Here is an 18,365-nt window from a genome sequence, read left to right on the forward strand (position 1 = left end):
TGTGTTTTGGTTTGGAATGCAGCCTTTTTGTACATGAGATGGCAGTGCATAAGGGTTACTGCTGGAAATGCTGGATTAAAAAAAAAAAAACCTTTTTTTTTTGCTTGTGTTTTCAGGTGTAACAAATTTATCTTTATGCTTTGGGAAATCATAATGTTTGTTCTTTTAAAAAATTAAGTATAGTTTTATACCTTTTTAGTTTTCTTTTTGAAAATTGTACTCCAAGATACTCAATCCAAAAAAAGGAATTTTTAACCACATTCACATTTGAGGTTTTGCTTCCTTTTTGACAAATTCAATCGCAAACAGCATTAAGAAAATTCTTTTTAAAATCAAGCTAAGGGGGACTATTCAATCAAATGGCTAAATGGATCGCAAGACCTCTTTCAGAACTATTGTGAGCCGAGACCTCAGGAATACCCTGGGTTGCATCCCAATCTAATAGACAACTTTCTCTCTCATTCTGTATACCTCTTATCCTGTACTAGGTCACAGTATGCATGGAGCCGATCTCAAGGTACGAGGCAGGGTATACCCCGGATGGGGTTACAATCCATCACAGGGTACACAAGCACAGTTTAGATTCCTGTATTTGGGAAAGTTAATTAATCCTTTAAGGTCATACAATTTGATTTCCTGTGTCAATTATGCAAAAAAAGGTCTGCATGCTTTTTGTGAAGGTGAAGAAAAAAAAAACATAGACAGGCCATAAATTCCTTCTTGTCCTTAAACAACCAACATGACCAACTGCACAAGAGCAATTAGGTTGGACAGCCTGTCAACATTCAATGCCATAGTTGCTAAAACACCAAAGAACGTGGTTTAGTAAATTTATCACCCTGCAGTAAGGACACCCTGTAAGGACACCTGGTTGCTTGGAAATGGATGTGCTGGAAATTGTGCTCAAGTATTTTTCTAAATTCAATGAAAAATGAAGGTAAAAAAAATTAGCCACACCAAAGCCAAAACTAAATCAGCATTTTATCATCTCAAACAAATGGTAAAACCTAGCGGTCTCGTGTCCACACAAGAATTAAAGTGATTTAAAGCAAGAGAAAAAATGTAACATGCTACTGCTAGTTTACAGATTGCTCAGTGATATGTGGCTAAAATATACAGTACATCTGTTTTTCTTGAACACTATAAACCCAGCAGGGCTCATGGGGTTTTAGAAAATCGACACCTGGTAGAACCTTTAGTCTGAACCAAACCGGGTGAAGCTTTTTATGCATTTGGCAGACACTCGTATCCAGAGCGACTTACAAAAAGTGCTTTAAGGTTTACATCACTTTATAGATTCTTGTTACACAATACTTTGTTGTACAAGCTGTTTTTATCTACTATGCTGCACCCAAATAGAACCAACTTCCTGGATGACCTTGAACGTGCCCCAACCATGTTGTTAAATCCATACTAACAACTTGATTGATGGGTTTCTCTAGTGCACTTTTGTTTCCTCTGGTTGCATTGGGGCAACTTAAGCTAAAACTACCCAACTTCAGAGTAGTTGGAATGCAGGATTTTTTTTTGCTTCTTTGTTCCAATCACCCCGCAAGCCCCCACCCAACAGTGTCCATCTACACGGACAAGTGAACACAACCATGCCAACTAAATGCCCTCAAAGCATAATAATGCAGCAAAATGTTTTTCCCTATAACTTCTCACCATCTACAGTACATGTAACAATATAGCATGAATTTCAAAACAATCTTTTTTTCACAAACGATATAAGAGCAACGCTAAAAATTTGTTTTCTGATTTTCATGTGGAAAAATACATAAGTTTATTAGTATAACAGTGAGGGTTACTGTGCTTTCTTGTTGCTTAGAGATTAGATAAAACAGTGATTTTAACAGAGAACTGCTCTTCGCTTTGATTTTATTGTGACAGTTGGGTTTGATGACACAGCTGCTTTCTCAGCATGAAACTATTAAAAATGTCTCAAACTGGCCTTGATTAAAGACTATTTAAAGTCTGCAAATACATTAATGTCACCATTTACATGTTTTTGCCTCTGTGCTCCAACACAGTGGATTTGAAATCTAAATGAGATTAAAGTGAAGACTTTGAGCTTCAGTCCAAGGAGTATAACAAAAATATTCTATTAACCATTCAGGAATTATCACCATTTTTACAGTCTAAAAAGTAATTGGACAGTTAACTGATAAGAAGTTTGATGTTATTAGTTAATACATGAATAACTATGGTGAGAAAAGGTGTGGCTTTGATTTTTCAAGTGTTGTGTCTGCATTTGGTAGCTGTTCATGGGAACTCTTATGCAGTTCAAAAACGTTCCATTGCAAGTGAATGAGGCCATTGTTAGGCTTAAAAAAAAACAGACCTATAAGTGATAGCAGAAATTTCATAAATCAGTAATTTGGCACATTCTTAAAAATAGGAAATACACTGGTGAGCTCAGCAACACCACACGGCCTGTACGACCACAAAAGACAACCAAAAGTCAATAATCACAGAATTGTTCCCTTGGTGAAAAAGCTAATCACAACATCTAGTCAAGTCAACAACACTCTGCAGGCGGTCGGTTTATCGGTAGGTGTAGATGGTTTACCTCAAGATGGAAACCACTGATAACACTTAAGAACAATGGTCCAAGGCATACCCATGGTACTGTACTGTATATCATGGGTATGTACTGTACGGCTGTCAATGGAACTGTTTTTGTGATTGCTGGAAAAAAAAGTAGCAGGATGAATTCTGAAGTGTACAGTATAGAGCAATACTTTCTGTTTGGATTCAGTCAAATGCTTCAAAACTGCCTGGTGTTAACTGGTTTAAGACAATCAAAGGACCTCCAACCACACAAGCAATGCTTTTGTTTTGGTGAAGACAAGGCTGAAGCAGAAAGACCTACGAATAAACAACATCTCAGGGGAGAAAACTCAGCATTTGGTGATGTCCAATGGTTACAGAGTTCAGTTTTTGCATATTTATAATTATCTTTCCAATTACTTTTTAGCCTCTGAAAATTGAGCAAGTAAAAATGCAATTAAGTAATGCAATATTTTTGTTAAACCCCATGAATTAAAGCTGAAAGTCTGCACTTGAGTCACATCTAGATCTCAATTTTCAATACATTGCGGTAGTGCATGGGGCATTGGTGGCTCTGTGGTAGGTTTTCCACCTGCCATGCAGAAGACCTGGATTCGATTCCCCAAACCCCAGCCACTGAATGCAGTGTCCGTCCCAAGCCTAGATTAACTGGCAGGGTTGGCTCAGGAAGGGCATCAGGTTTAAAACCTGTGTCAAGTTGCAGTGCGGATCAGATTGTCCACTGTGGCGACCCCTCGACGGAAGCAGCAGAAATACGAACAACATTGTGTTGGTGTATGGAGGCAGAATTTATGCAAATCTTATGGACCTGGCTGTATTTGTCACAGTGTTAGAGATGTAAAACATAAAATGGTTGCATTTTCCGATATGAAGCCCAAAAGTTAAAAAGAAGTGAAGTTAAAAAATAAAAGCTATGTTTGTGTGTTTGTTCATTCAGGCACATTTAATTCTATGGAGACTTGTTTGTGAGGCGCTGTAGTTCCTGTGCCTCTGGGGTGTTTGGAGACTGGATAACGTCTACAGGGACATCTCTGTCATTATTCTCTGGAGGTAACCTGCACAAAGAGAAGGATAAAATGTACTACATAAAAGTTACCAAGGCACATGGTTATGTATAATGCATAATGATTGATCATGAGTGAGGGCTGTCCGGGTCAGTGTTGTGTATGTAACAACCTCTCAGCTTCTTGGATATCTTGAATAGTATCAGGTAGGGGTTTGTTGGCTGTCTCAGGCAGGCCCAGTGCGAGAGCTGCACCCAACAGAGGGGCCAAGCCGAATATCGCTGTGGACATAGCCGAGTTACTCAGGTTTATCAATGGCGCTAAAACTCCACCAATTCGTGCTAACATGGAGGACACTCCCATTCCCGTCTGTCTGCAGAGAGGAGATCTTAAACTTAAAACCGAAGGATGTACACATGGACCTTCATCAAGTTTGAAAAGAAACAGAGGCAGTTTTGAGTACAACATCAATTAATAATACATCAAAACTTAAACATGATTGATGATTGGTGGATGCAAGCTTTTGCCGACTATTCCCTAATTTCCATGTCCACAATTTAAATATCACATTTATGCTGCTTACCCTCGTATTTATCAAAGTTGCCTGTGATCAAAGTGTGTAGATATGGGCACGGATGAATTAGGAGGTTATGAGATTTGATCATTAACGACCAATTAAATGATTATTTGCACATAGTGCATATAAGACTCGATAGATATTATGTTTTAAATAAATGTGTTCCTTAGGAAAATACCTAAGCACCGTCGGATAGAGTTCAGCTGTATAAACAAAGATGACAGCAAAAGCAGCTGTGATGCCAAATTTTCCAGTCATCGCCACAGCGGTCCTTACATGAGGTCTATCTGAGAAAACAACAGAAAGGTCAAATTAACAAAAGCAGACAAACTACAGATGGCAATGATATGGATAAGAGCCACAGAACATAAGACCAGGAGAATGAGAGGCAGATTGAAAGAGTGAAGAAGTGCTAAAGAAATACTGTATCAAAGAGGGGTAGAGGAAATGCTGGTCACCTTCTGGTACAATGAGCATGAGGAGGCAGGCGATGCCGCCCACGGCGAGGAACGCACTCTGGGAGAGGCGACGGCTATACGGGAGGACGAGCAAAACCAAAGTTCTTGCGGGGAACTCCACCAATCCGAACAGAAACTGAGTGAGGTAGATGTTTGTTCCCAGGTCTGATGCACCAAGAGACAGACCATAATACACTAATACGTTAACAAACCTATAGATGAAAAAAAGAGAATGTAAAATAAGCTAATGGGGCCTTTTCCAGGAGACTTAGGGCACAGGGTGCCAATCCATCACAGGGCGCACACATATACACACACTATGGGCAATTTTCATCCATCCATCCAGGATTCTCTGTAGTCCAACTAGGGACTGTGGAGGCCAATTGTGACCATTGTATTTATTCCCATTTATGACTGTGGTAGGACTACTATGGTAGTCAACATTCACACGCACATTTACACGCTATGGGCAATTTAGTCCAATCTGCATGTCATTGGACTGGGAGGTTAAACCGGAGTACCCGAGGAAACCCAGACAGCACAGACCCAGGCAACAGCGCTAACTACTAAGAAAATATGGAGCTTTGCAGAGCAAAATGTAATAATTTTTTTTTTTTTTTTTGAAAACTATGGACAGGCTGGGTGAACTCTCTGGGTAAGTTAAACCAGTAGTAAAAATACTTACTGTAACCGTACACAGGATCCTCAGAACTGACTTCTATATGCACCATTATTACTTACCAAATAAACAGCAGAATCAAAAATCGTTTCCTCATTTGGGGCGTACGGACTAGATCTGCAGCAGTGTGTTTATTCTTCCCCTGCATCACCTCACACTTGTCTAACTGCAAAAAACATCAGCATGGTAGACGTCAACCCTAAAATTAATGTTTATTTGAAAATGTTTGTCCCATAAATAGACAATCAACTGAAACCAAACTGAAGATTTGGTCGTCTAAGGTACGATGAGAATGTAGATAGGGAGCCTTATAGCTAACGAAGCGCCTTAATAACTTAAACAGACCTTCTTATGCGTTTTTTGAAAAAATTGGTCAAAATGGACAAAGGATTGCTTCAAAGCTAAAACAATAAAAGCCATCTTAAAGCATTGTATTCCTAATCACTCCACACATGCATCAGACATGGTTAGAGGTTGAAGATAGAATCACATTTTAGAAGTGAGTCAGTTGACAATATGATTACTCACTCACTCACTCACTCATCGTCTATACCGCTTTAGGGTATAGGGGGGCCTGGAGCCCAAGAGGCGGGGGTACACCCTGGACAGGGTGACAATCCATCGCAGGGCACAAACCCATTCACACACTACGGGCAATTTGTGAACGACAACTAGCCTAATCTGCATGTCTTTGGACTGTGGGAGGGAACCGGAGTACCCAGGGGAAACCCACCGAGCACGGGGAGAACATGCAAACTCCATGCACACAGCGATGAGAATCAAACCCGGACCCTGTTGGTACAAGCTGACAGTATATATATACGGTATATATTTCTGTGTTCTGACCCTTTCTATTGGAACCAGTATTAACCTTTTTTTCAATTTGAGCTACAGTAGCTCTTCTATATTACAGCCCTCACCCCCCTATCTGCATTAGTGAGTCTTGCCCACCATGCCCCTGTCGCTTATTCACCGGTTTTCCTGTAGACCAGGAACATCCCACAAGAGCAACAGTTTTGGAGTTGTTCTGACAAAGTCCCTTAACCATTACAATTTGTCCCTTGTCAAAGTCACGAAAATCCTTATCCATGCCCATTTTTTTCTGCTTTCAACCCATCAACTTCAGGATCAAAACATTTACCTGCTGTCCAAAAGACTGTATCCCACCCACTTCCACTAGTCGCATTGTAACGAGATATTGAAAATGTAGCTACCGTGAGAAGGGCCAAATTGTCACAGCTAGACAACTGGGTCAGAGCAACTCCAAAACGGCAGGTCTTGTGGGATGTTCCTGATCTGCAGTGGTTAGGACTACCAAAAGTACAGTAATCCAAGTTATCCAAATTGATAAATGTTAATTCTGGTTGTGATAGAAAGGTGTCAGATCACAAAATGCATCACTGTTATGGTGGCAAAAGTACCTACTCAATATTAGACAGGTGGTCATAATGTTATGGCTGATCGGTGTTTATACTGTAGGCTCGTTGTACAATGCAAAACTTTAATTATGGAATTGGCCAAAGTCTTCCTTTAAATCAAGGTTTCACAACCTTTTTTTCCCCAGACAGCAATTCTTTTAACTGTAACATGACCTCATTTTAACTGTAAGCAAACTCCAACTTATTCATTCATAGGATTATTATTATGGCTGTCATAATGTGCCTAGTTATTCAAGACATTTATGGTTTATTAAGTAAGACATTAAGTGTTTCCTTTAATCCTAAACTTTTCACCAACAGCAAATGTCATATTTAGATATATTTGTAAATTATAATTATTTATACACCAACTTGTTTTTATTAATTACGTTTAAGATTAAACCTATTTAATACAAGTGTCCGGCAGGCTAATACTTACACATTTAATATATAATAAGTTTAATAATGATGGGTTGAGATTACCACCACTATAGCAAAATAATAAGCTTATTACGCTTCTTAACCCCCACTTGGAAAAACCCTACTTTAAAGATCCCACCTGTAACAAGCTAGTAAACAACTATGGTAAATTAAGCATACTGTATATTCTGTTTGCATAGCTTGTTTTTTTACATATCACATTACACTGAAACTTGGACCTCTGGGAGACAATCCTGCTCAGGTGATGCCAGAGTTGCCTTGGCAATTTGCAAGCTCCAGTCTGTCACTTACAGGGTACAATGGCAGCCTGATTGGAAAGCTGCCACGAGGGGTTAGGACTTGTTGTCATAGAGATGTTAGGGAGCTATTGAGCCAATGGCCTTTTTTTTAATGAATGAACAGAAAAAGACTAGAAAATAATGAATAAGAGTGTGAAAGATGGTCTGTCCTACCTGCACTGTAGTAGGCAAGGGACGACCATTCATTGTAGCTGCTTTACGTAGAAGTTCTAGAGCTTCCTCTTTTCTGTCATTTACCAACAGCCAGCGAGCTGAATTAGGAAGAATCCTGAAGGACGAGAGACACGGAATGAGAGACACAAAAGAGAGATTTAAGGAGACACACAAATAAAGGAGTGATATACGCCACGGAAAGTAAAAGGAACTTTAAGTACTCCTGTTTAAAATGTACCCAGCAGGTCAATCAGATTTTTCAGCCACATTAGCACTTATTGTTTCCACATTTTGTGGACTGCTAATTGAAAAACCAGGGCACCATTTTCATAAAGTTACTCTTGGTTGAATCATCTCTATTCTCTCTGGCACAGCTAATCCGTAGCCGAACCAAGTTAGTTCTAGAGCAATTTACAATGGAACAAAGGGAGCTGAAAACCTGTAAATCATGGAACATTTAGATAACAATACAGGGCATCGATGGCTCACTGGTAGGTTTCTCGTACACCATATGGAAGAGCCAGGTCCAATTCCCACCCAATGCCCAAACCCCAGCCACTGGATGCAGTGCCGGGGCCCAAGCCCGGATAAAATGGTAGGGTTGCATCAGGAAGAGCATCTGGCATAAAAACCTGTGCCAAGTTGAAGTTGTATGTGCGGATCGGATGGTGATCTCTCGATGGGAGCAGCTGAAAGACTAACAACAACCACTGGGTACATATTAGCAAGTTACAACTTTAGGTACACCGCTACTGTAAACATGTTGTTATTGTTAATATTGTAAACTCAGCAATATTGAGCCATGGAGCTGTATTTTATTTGTGTGTTAATTTAAAAAGCTCACTACTTAAATGACAGCCATCCAACTTATCATTCATTCATGTTCTATACCGCTTAGCCTGTGCAGGGTTGCCCTGGCCCTGGAGCCTATCCTAAGAAATCTTTGCGCACAAGACAGGGTATACCCTGGACATGGTGCCAATCCATCACTCGGCTCACACACGCACTCTATGGTCAATTTGGAAATGGCAGTTAACCTAATCTGCATGTCTTTGAGCTGTGGGAGAACACCGGAGTACCCAGAGGAAACCCACCAAGCACAGGGACAACATGCAAACTCCATGAACACAGACCCAAAATGTGAATCGAACCCAGACCCTGGAGGTGTAAAGTCACTGTGCTAACCTTTGCGTCACTGTGCCGCCCTACTTATCCTTACTGGAAATATTTTTGTGGAATGTTTCAGACTTGAAGCTATTGAATGTTAAAAGGCTAGTTTTTATTTTGTAGATAGACTGGGCAGAAAATGAACATTTATCATTTGCTTTAGAATTGTGTGCTTTGTGCCCTCTATTCTATTATTAGTAGTCATTTCTACCACCAGTTTTGTGGCTACAGTGACGCATTATCACAATATCACACAAAGTAAAATATTATTATTATCTCACCAGATGTAGGAAATAAAGATGACACCTGGTGCTGAAATGGCAAACTGCAAATATCTCCAGCTTCGAATAAAATAAGCCACACCGGCCAGCAACGTATAACCAAGTCCAAAGCAATAATCCGTCATAATTCCCGCCAGCATGCGTTTTTTTGTAGACGTCCATTCTGTTCCTAAAGAATGGTTGGAGGTGGGTGTCAAGGATTAGATTATGGAAATTTACATTCTACGCACTTTAAACTGAAGGATAAACCACATGGAATCATGATATACTGTAATACTGTTACTTACCCAACACAAATGCATTGATGATGACACCAGACATGGTGGTTCCTATGATGAAGCGAAGTGACACATACACTAAGTAGTTTGGTGCAAAGGCAGCTGCCACCCCAAACACTGTCTGCAGGGCAAGAGACAATAGTATGACAAACCTCCTTCCCAACCTGGAAGTAAGAGAGAAAAATAGTAATGATCAATGAACTCAGTAAACTTCTGTTATATTGAACTTTCAGCTGCATAACACACATGAGGTTATATAATTTCTATCCGTTATCACCCAAATGAGGATGGGCTCCATGTTAAATAGAGGGTTGCAGAGTGCCTGGAGCCTATCCCCAGACAGGGTGCCAATCCATCAAAGGGCACACACTCATATGCTCATTCACACATTACAGGGAATTTGGGAACGTCAATTAGGATAATCTGCATGTCTTTGGACTGTTGAAGGAAACCGGAGAACCCGGAGAAAACCCACCAAGCAGACAGACCTGAGGTGGGAATCGAACCCGGACACTGAAGGTGCAAGGCAACAGTGCTAACCACTAATCCACTGTGCCGCAACTTATTAAACAGTCATAAATTAGTCCGTAGTACTTATAAATTCGAAACCAATGAAGAATGTGGAGCAAACTTTGATTTTTATGGAGGCTTAGATTAAACACATATGTACTTGAGTGTGACACTTCATATTGAAGAATACATACAAACCTGTCAGCCATATAGCCAAACACAAAAGCTCCCACAAGCAATCCCAGCATATACAGCGAAGAACCAAGACTGTTTAGAGTCACCCTGTCACAGACAAGATCCCACTAACACACACATACACACACAAAATGGACATACAAACAGAGATAAAACATACAGTAACATATGAATTGTTAGATTTAATCTACCATATACTGTAATTCTAAAAGCTTCTTTATGCGTTCGGTTTATAGATATGATTGAAGCGTTACATATTAAATTTGAAATACAGCATTGTCATAATTATAAAAGGATTGTACAAATTGTGTATATGTGTACAATCTTCACAGTTTCTTACCCCAAGGACCATTACCATCCTGAACTAGATGTTCACCATCCTGAACATTTTATTAGTCTCATACATCATTTAGTTGCCAATGCTAACAATATTTTAAAAAATAAAAAATCAGAATACTTAATACTTTATAAGATTTTCTATGTTGGTAAAGGAACAGGTAAGCTCTCGTTGCTATCAAGACTCTGGAGACTTTTTCATTGTTGGGATTCGAACTTGCAGTCTCCTGATAATAATGTGAACATTTTTTCTATTGGATAATTCACAAGCCTTGGAATATGGAGGGACACCCATATTTGGAAACACAAATAAAGTCCACTAAAGGGATCATTGAAGGATCTTTATAGATCAAACACATATTCACAGCAAAACATGTTTTTTTTTTTAACAGTGGGAGAAAATCAAAGAACCTTAAAAAAAACCCAGTGAACCCAGGACCCTGCAGCTGTCAGGTGGTAATGCTACTCACTACCCTACTGTGCTTTAAAGCATCCATTAAAGAAATAAACATAATCCAAAATTAATTTCATGTGTACAGTAATATTTTTGCTATTTACAGAGTATATATTAATATAGAAACTGTATATTGTACAGATCTGTGTATTTTACTGTAAATTCCACCATGTCTACACTTACATAATCTCTAACATATGCCACATTTCAGAAATCCTCAATGTGTTGAATGTCTGCATGTGAAAAAGTTATATATTATTTCAAATAAGTATGGTTTACACCTGGGTGTACATAGTCCTGCCCCAGGGACATCTGTTGCCATGGACAGATGTGTGTATAGTAGCCCATGGCTTCTCTCTCAGCATGTACAGTATGAAAGCTAATGGTGTGGCAGCAGTCTGTGTTAACACTGATAGCTAAAATCCAAGATCCATTTTTCTTCTCTAATGAATCATTTTACATTTTGGGGTCCTTGGTTAAAAAAAAAAAAAATTAAATGAATTTATTTCCCCTATGTATGGAAATACCCACTCATTCATCATCTATACCACTTTATTCTGTATACAGGGTTGCAGTGGCCTGGAGCCTCTCCTAAGAGACTTAGGGCAAAAGGCAAGGTAGACCCTGGACAGGGTGCCAATCCATCACAGGGCACACACTACAGGCAATTTGGGAGCACCAATTAACCTAACCTGCATGTCTTTGGATTGTGGAAGGAAATCAGGGACCTGGAGGAAACCCACCAACCACAGATAGATCATGCAAACTCCATGAACACAGATGTGAGGCAGGAATCGAACCCAGACCCTGGAGGTGCAAGGCAACAGTCCTAACCACTAACCCACTGGACATCCTGTATAATAAAATTCTTACTCCAATAACTTTGTACTTCTTTAGAGGTTGTTAGGTTGTTGCCACAAAAATGTGTTACTAATTACCCTATAAGGATACCCTAAAGGTGAGTAAATTGCTCCTTTGGATGTTCAGATTTTTAGGATTTTAATAGGTCTTGAAGATGGCCCTAGTAGGTCTCTAGTACGTGTCCTGCAGTCCTATCTGTGTTTTACAAATGATAGACTTTTAAAATCAGGTAAAAACAGTTGTAAACACTCAAACAGACTGGACATTTAAACCCTGTCCCAAATATCTTTATTTATTTTTACACTAAAATCTGTTTCTCTTCATGGCGTGTGTTGGTTTACCTCAGTGGCAGTGCTACTGTGGATTAATTCTTGGCTGTAGACCCATCCGTATGGACAGAGCTCCTCAGTCTGGTTCCGTGCAGATGCGATACTGCATGAGTGGCTGTAGTTCACAGACACGTTAAAGTACCAGTGTTCATCAGGAGAGCCCCGACAGTGATGTGCTGGTGTGTATCCTGTAAAGACGCTCGCTATCATATGAAAGGCAAGGAAGATTTGTGGAAGACAAATCCACACATACAGAGTCTTCTGATATCTCCCAAATCCGTCGATTTCCTCCAGGATTTGATCAAAATTCATTTCTCCGTTTACAGTAACTTAACTTAAATCCAGATACGACCCAAAACCTCAGAGGTAGGCTCAGTGTTGATTAACTCCAAAGAAGCAAACTCCAAAGTTGTCAGCTCTGAAGGGGCAACATTTATGCACCGACAAGTACAACAACAAATAACAATCAAGAATTTAAGTCCAGAAAAATGATTGATTTGAAAAGGAAAAAAAAACCTAATACAACCATTAGTGCATCAGTAATAATTTAGCTATAACATAGAGGAACAGCTTCGAGTGTTGTCATTACTTAACGGTTCAGCCGGTTCCCATGTAAATGAAAGAGTAAGGGGAGGGAGAGGAGAGAGAAAGAGAGAGAGAGAGAGAGAGAGAGTGATGTAAAGGATCAAGAAGGAAGAAAGAACGACAAAGACAACAATAGTTTTGTCTAATCTACTCTAATCTAAATGAGAGAGGGAAGAAAATAAAGGAATGAAGAAGGGAGGGAGGGAGTATGAGAGAGAAAGAGAGAAAGGAGGGAGTAAAGGAGCAGTTTGTTTTAAGAGTATTCCAACTTAAGATCTCTTGAACTGTAAAACAACTTCCATAATTAGTATAAAAACTAACATGAATTGAAATGTGTACAATAATAGTCAATAGGGCATTTTATTTACATACATAACTCACCTACATAACTCTCGGAATTATTCGCATTATATAGACCTGCTTGTTTTCAAGTAATCAAGGTTGAGGTATAAATCTGCTCTTTTCATTTTTTTATATACCATGCAGTTCATTTTCTCACAAGCTAGATCTTATGCTTTTATAATCTTTATTAATGGCGTTAAAACCCTCACTGTTACTACATTTTTTATTTTGGTCAGGGTAACAGTGAATATAGTGCCTTTACTAGGATCAATCGAATTAAATTTTTATTTTTATTTGTTTTTTTTTTACACAGCTATACACAGTATGTCATGCAGTAAAATATTAATATATAATAATAGTCAACATTCTTGATCTCAAGTAAAATTCTTGATCTCAAGTAGTAAAGTTTGTCAAGAAAATAGAAGAACATGGTATCGGTGCTAAAAAGTGTCACTGAAAAATGAATTTTCGGGAAGGCTACCACCATTTTTTATCATACTTATTGCTTCTTGTCCATGCCTCTTCATTTTTTTATTTTTTTTTTTATCAGATAAAAAGAAGCACATTTGCTAAACACAATTTCATGGCTTTTGATGTAGTGTCCATAACCTTTTAAAATAATAATTAAAAAAGTAGAAGCAGAAAAATATAGCAGAAAAAAATCAGTGTTCCATTCACTAAATCAGAATGTCGAGACAATAGCAGAGAAGATTTATGATTTTCTATTAGATTTAAAGTATTCAAAAAGGTAATAGTTTAGGACTTCATTTATGAATGTAAAACGTTGCCATTTAAATACAGAAGACAATATATTCAAATGATTTGTGAACTTCCTTTCATTTGCTATTTGAACCGGAAGCGAGACTTGTCGTCATTTCCGGCTTTGTTCAACATGGCGTCGAGTGGACTGAAGTTAAATTTCTGGGAGAGCGGACCAAAACCTGGAGAATTTTATTCATTCCCAGGTGCCGGTAATACTACGGTTCCTGGATGTGGGCCTGTACGACACACACTGTAAGATTTAAAATATTTATTTTGTCTCTTTGACGTTTAAATAATACAGTTTCGCTAGCAAGCTAACAGGCTAGCGGTGTGTTAGTTTCAGTTTAGCTAACAGTGCTGTATCATCATGATGGTGGAAATCGCTTGTGTAGCTAACTAGCTAACTATCTTCTCGATGACGGGATAAAAATAAAATATATTCTTAAAAAAATAGATGTTGCTACACGTATTTTGTTATAGCATATAGAATTATACATTGTGATATTTTCTCCTGTTATTTATTATTGTCAGTTTGTAATGTAGGTTAGCCTAGCAGACAGGCACACTGACATATCTAAACAATAAGTAATATAATGGGCCTAATGCTTAAGTGTGAGCTATTAATTGAATACATAATATTTTGCATAAGGTTTGCTATTAAAATAGCGTAATCAGTGCTTTTACTTCTCTCTCTTTAAAAAAATACTGTGATAATAATCCCGATCTCTGTTTTTACATTTTCTTTTTTTTTTTTTTTTTTTACTTCCCAGTAATCCCATGGTGACGGGGACATCAGTGCTTGGGGTGAAGTTTACAGGGGGTGTGATCATCGCCGCTGACATGCTGGGCTCTTATGGCTCTCTGGCCCGTTTCCGCAACATCTCCCGCCTCATGAAAGTCAACGACAACACCATCCTTGGAGCTTCAGGGGACTACGCAGACTACCAGTACATTAAACAAGTCATTGAACAGATGGTGTAAGTTTCCCAGATGTTACACTTGTATTATAATGTACAGCCTAAATCTAAATCCTGATATTTAAACTCTTTGGGGACAACTTGGACTAAATCAACAATCTTGTACAGCCACGAGTGCAAAGATATTTTGGCTTATTAACATAACAAAACATGCAAAATGTGAAATGAGTGCAGTAGGATGGCTTCCAAAAGTTTAAATTAGTTTTTCCCCCCATTCCTCCTGCTTTTAAATAAGGTAAGTTGAAATCAACCTAATTCAGTTTTATTCATTTAGCGCTTTTAATAATGGTCATTGTCACAAAGCAGCTTTACAAAATCAAAAAGAAAAAAAAATATTGGGAAAGGAGTTTGATATGTGTGAGGAAATATGTATAAAGTAAAATTTTCAAATTGTCCCTGAGGGGTAAGCCGAGGACGATGGTGGTGGCAAGGGAAAAAACTCCCTAAGATGGCAATAGGAAGAAACCTTTAGAAGAACCACACTCAACCAATGGAAACCCGTCCTCATTTGGGTGATATCAGATAACAGGGATTGTTTTATTGTTTAAAAAAAAAACAACTGTGTACATTCCTGTGGAAAAACATAGTTTTCTTGTGTCTGATTGTTACATAAGATTGATATCGAGGTCTCCTTCCAAAAATGCTAAATAGATGTCTCCTTACAGAATTTTTTTTCTATTTATTCATATGGAGTGTTTACTATTGAATCTCGTGTGTAACTACTCTCAGACAAAAATAAACTGCTGACTAGTCTGAACTGAGCTTTTAACAACATTATTAAGGAAAGGTTATACAAACCTGTGTTAGCGCCAGACGTCACTTTACTTGGCCTCTGCATTTTTTTTTTTATACAGCATGTTCTCTTTACAGCATTTTGTTAATAATTTCTTGTTGCAGCATCATTCTTTCCCCTGTAGTAACTGCCTTACGCTGATCAAGGTCCTGGACTGTCCTATTCTGCAAACATTGGACATAATGCAGGAATTATATGGCTGCATTTAATAGGAGCAATTTAGCACAGCCAGTCCACCTACTGGCCTGTTTTTGGGAGGTGGGAGAAAACTGAAGAACATATGACTGGGAAAGAAAAAATGTCAGGAAATTAGATTTATGAAATTAAGTAATGTATTTTTTTTGCTACAAAGCAAAAAAAAAAAAATTGTGTGCTGTTTGTTTAGGATTGATGAGGAACTCCTTGGAGATGGCCACAGCTACAGCCCCAAAGCAATCCACTCCTGGCTCACTCGTGTCATGTACAACCGCCGAAGCAAAATGAACCCACTTTGGAACACAGTTGTTATTGGTGGATTTTACAATGGAGAAAGGTTAGTTTCAAATAACTTTTGGATTTCATATTGCTTGTTAACATGACTTTCATACCGGACCGGTGCTGTTAACCTACAGGGTGTGAGTAGAAATTGGGCTACTGTTGGTTGGAAAATGAGAGGAGGAAGGTGTGGTCATAGGCAGAGAGAAAAGAGGAAAGGCAAGAATTTAGGAGTGAAAGTAGGGGCTTTAAATGTCGGGCAGCAAGACTGATAGGAATACTGTACATGATAGTGGTGAGACCAGCGGTGCTCTATGGCTTAAAGACAGTGGCACTAAAGAAAAGACAGGAGGCAGAGCTGGAGGTTAGCAGAGAGATGTAGATGTTGAGGTTGTCATTGGGAGTGACAAGGATGGATAGGATCAAGAACAAGTCTATCAAAGGCACAACTGATTTTAGATATTTTGGAGATAAAGTCAGAGAGGCCAGATTGAGGTTGTTTGGACATGTTCAGAGAAGAGGTTGTGTGTATATCAGTAGAAGGATGCTGACGTTGATGCTGCAAGGCAGGAGGTCAAGAGTAACAACAAAGAGGAGATTTATGGACGCAGTGAGAGAGAACATGAAGATAGTCCCTGTGAGAGAAGAGGATGCAGAGGATAGGGATAGATGGAGGCAGATGATTCGCTATGGCGACCCCTGCAAGGAAACAGCGAAAAGACAAAGCATTGATTTTTACTTACTATAGTACTATAAACTTAGTATTCTGGCAAATTAAAATAATCTAACATTTTCTAATCTCTGCTACTTCTATTTTCACAAGTATTCATTTATGCCTTCCTCAGTACAAGCAAAATGTGTGTAAAATTTTTTGTCAATGGTATTTGCTTTTAGGTTTATCGTTTTTTACAATATCACTTCTATAACATTCTGGAAAGTTGTTTTATTTAAACACGGACAAATTATCGATATTCTTCAAATAATAGTTACCTGAGAATTTACGCAAAAGGACAAAATCACAAACTTGCCATTAATAGTATAGATCAAAAGTTTTCTGGAGTCACAAACCACTTTCTTTTGGAAATTAATATTGTTATTAGTTTTGTTTTTTAGTTTTTTTTTAACAAAACTTCTGTTTGTATCTTGTAGCTTCCTGGGCTATGTAGACAAGCTAGGTGTCGCATATGAAGCTCCAGCCGTAGCCACAGGTTTTGGTGCATACTTGGCTCAGGTAAGCATTAGTCTGGTCCGCTTATTACCTTTTTCATGCATGTTAAACACCTTTTTGTTTAAAAAATTATGTGAACTGTTTCTTAACTATTACTGGGTATGTCTGTTTCTTTTTTAAGCCCTTGATGAGAGAGGTGCTTGAGAACAAAGTGGAAATTTCCAAGGATGAAGCACGGGCACTGATCGAGCGATGCCTCAAAGTGCTGTATTACCGCGACGCTCGTTCCTACAACAGAGTGAGAATTGTTCCGGATCTTCATGAATAAATGCACAAGATACACAGTTTACCTAGTTGCATTAAATAGGTTTTCCCCTCTCTAAAACACTTTATATGCTATATTACATTATTATTATTATTTTTTTTTTTTTAGCATGAAATTGCCATTGTGACAGCAGAAGGAGTCGAGATTCTTGGACCACTCTCATCAGAAACAAACTGGGAAATCGCCCATATGGTCAGGTGGGTTATATGATGTACTATTCTGTAAGTCTTTTATCTATTGAGTGTCTATGTCAAAAGCCTAAAAAATACAGGATCAGCAAAATTCTTCTAATTAACAATGTTAATAAATATAAAATATTTCTCTAGACAGAAACAGCTGGGTTGTAGGTTATTAAGGTTTGAAAGTGGCCGTTTCGACTTTTTTTTTTTTTTTTTTTAACCTTGAACCTATTCCTGATTAAAATAAGTGATCTAATGTGACATTTTCTTTTTTTTTTCAGTGGCTTTGAATGAAGGCCCAATTTGCTCGTCTGGATTTCTTTAATTAGTGGACTATTTATACCACAAGAAAAACAACACTTAGTACATTTTACATTTGTATTGGTTAGCCAGAAATAAAATTGTAATGTGTGGAAAAAAAAGTGTCTGAGCCTCTGTTTGTTTTTTAGTGATCTTTTATATATAACGTGTATTATGAAATATATTTAAATATGAATTAAAATACACCATTGCCATATACAGCTACGCCATGCTAAGCTAATTCTGCAACTGGTAAAGTACATCCTTAATGTTTGATCAGACTTCAGTTCCATGGAAAAGTTGAGATTAAGAGTTATCAGGGAGTAAAAACAAATCACCAATATAAACATCAACAGTCCATTTATTGTTCACAAAATAAAATGTCCCTTTTAGAAAAGGTCTAAGAAAAAGTAACATTTTTGAGATAAAATGAGGTTTTGTGTAATATT

General features: G+C 38.2%; 2 protein-coding genes across 2 annotated transcripts; one reads left to right on the plus strand and one right to left on the minus strand.

Annotated features, from left to right (window-relative positions):
- Positions 1–1,746: 1,746 nt before the first annotated feature.
- On the minus strand, positions 1,747–12,527 carry si:dkey-166k12.1 (solute carrier family 22 member 6). The gene is made up of 10 exons (XM_053491886.1): positions 12,024–12,527; positions 10,035–10,138; positions 9,336–9,490; positions 9,049–9,217; positions 7,601–7,715; positions 5,352–5,455; positions 4,611–4,822; positions 4,331–4,439; positions 3,748–3,948; positions 1,747–3,626 (listed from the first exon to the last, which is right to left on the minus strand). Exons 1-10 carry the CDS (start codon positions 12,321–12,323, stop codon positions 3,521–3,523), a joined length of 1,575 nt encoding a protein of 524 aa, XP_053347861.1. The 5' UTR covers positions 12,324–12,527; the 3' UTR covers positions 1,747–3,520.
- A 1,281-nt stretch (positions 12,528–13,808) lies between these two features.
- Positions 13,809–18,038, plus strand: psmb4 (proteasome 20S subunit beta 4). The gene is made up of 7 exons (XM_053491879.1): positions 13,809–13,952; positions 14,471–14,677; positions 15,856–16,002; positions 17,094–17,175; positions 17,294–17,410; positions 17,546–17,634; positions 17,898–18,038. Exons 1-7 carry the CDS (start codon positions 13,831–13,833, stop codon positions 17,908–17,910), a joined length of 777 nt encoding a protein of 258 aa, XP_053347854.1. The 5' UTR covers positions 13,809–13,830; the 3' UTR covers positions 17,911–18,038.
- The last annotated feature ends 327 nt before the right edge of the window (positions 18,039–18,365 follow it).

The sequence above is a fragment of the Clarias gariepinus genome, chromosome 3, assembly GCF_024256425.1.
Source record: "Clarias gariepinus isolate MV-2021 ecotype Netherlands chromosome 3, CGAR_prim_01v2, whole genome shotgun sequence".
Lineage (NCBI taxonomy): Eukaryota > Metazoa > Chordata > Actinopteri > Siluriformes > Clariidae > Clarias > Clarias gariepinus.

What these genes read in the sequence shown, in the direction of transcription:
- si:dkey-166k12.1 (XM_053491886.1), bottom strand. Translation starts at nt 12,323, where the DNA reads ATGAATTTTGATCAAATCCTGGAGGAAATCGACGGATTTGGGAGATAT. An exon ending in ATCTTTATTTCCTACATCTG is followed by an intron (nt 7,716 to 9,048) that starts GTGAGATAATAA and finishes CTCGTCCTTCAG; the next exon opens with GATTCTTCCTAATTCAGCTC. An exon ending in CTCTATCCGACGGTGCTTAG is followed by an intron (nt 3,949 to 4,330) that starts GTATTTTCCTAA and finishes TCCTCTCTGCAG; the next exon opens with ACAGACGGGAATGGGAGTGT.
- psmb4 (XM_053491879.1), top strand. Translation starts at nt 13,831, where the DNA reads ATGGCGTCGAGTGGACTGAAGTTAAATTTCTGGGAGAGCGGACCAAAA. An exon ending in GGGCCTGTACGACACACACT is followed by an intron (nt 13,953 to 14,470) that starts GTAAGATTTAAA and finishes TTTACTTCCCAG; the next exon opens with TAATCCCATGGTGACGGGGA. An exon ending in TTGGTGCATACTTGGCTCAG is followed by an intron (nt 17,176 to 17,293) that starts GTAAGCATTAGT and finishes TTCTTTTTTAAG; the next exon opens with CCCTTGATGAGAGAGGTGCT.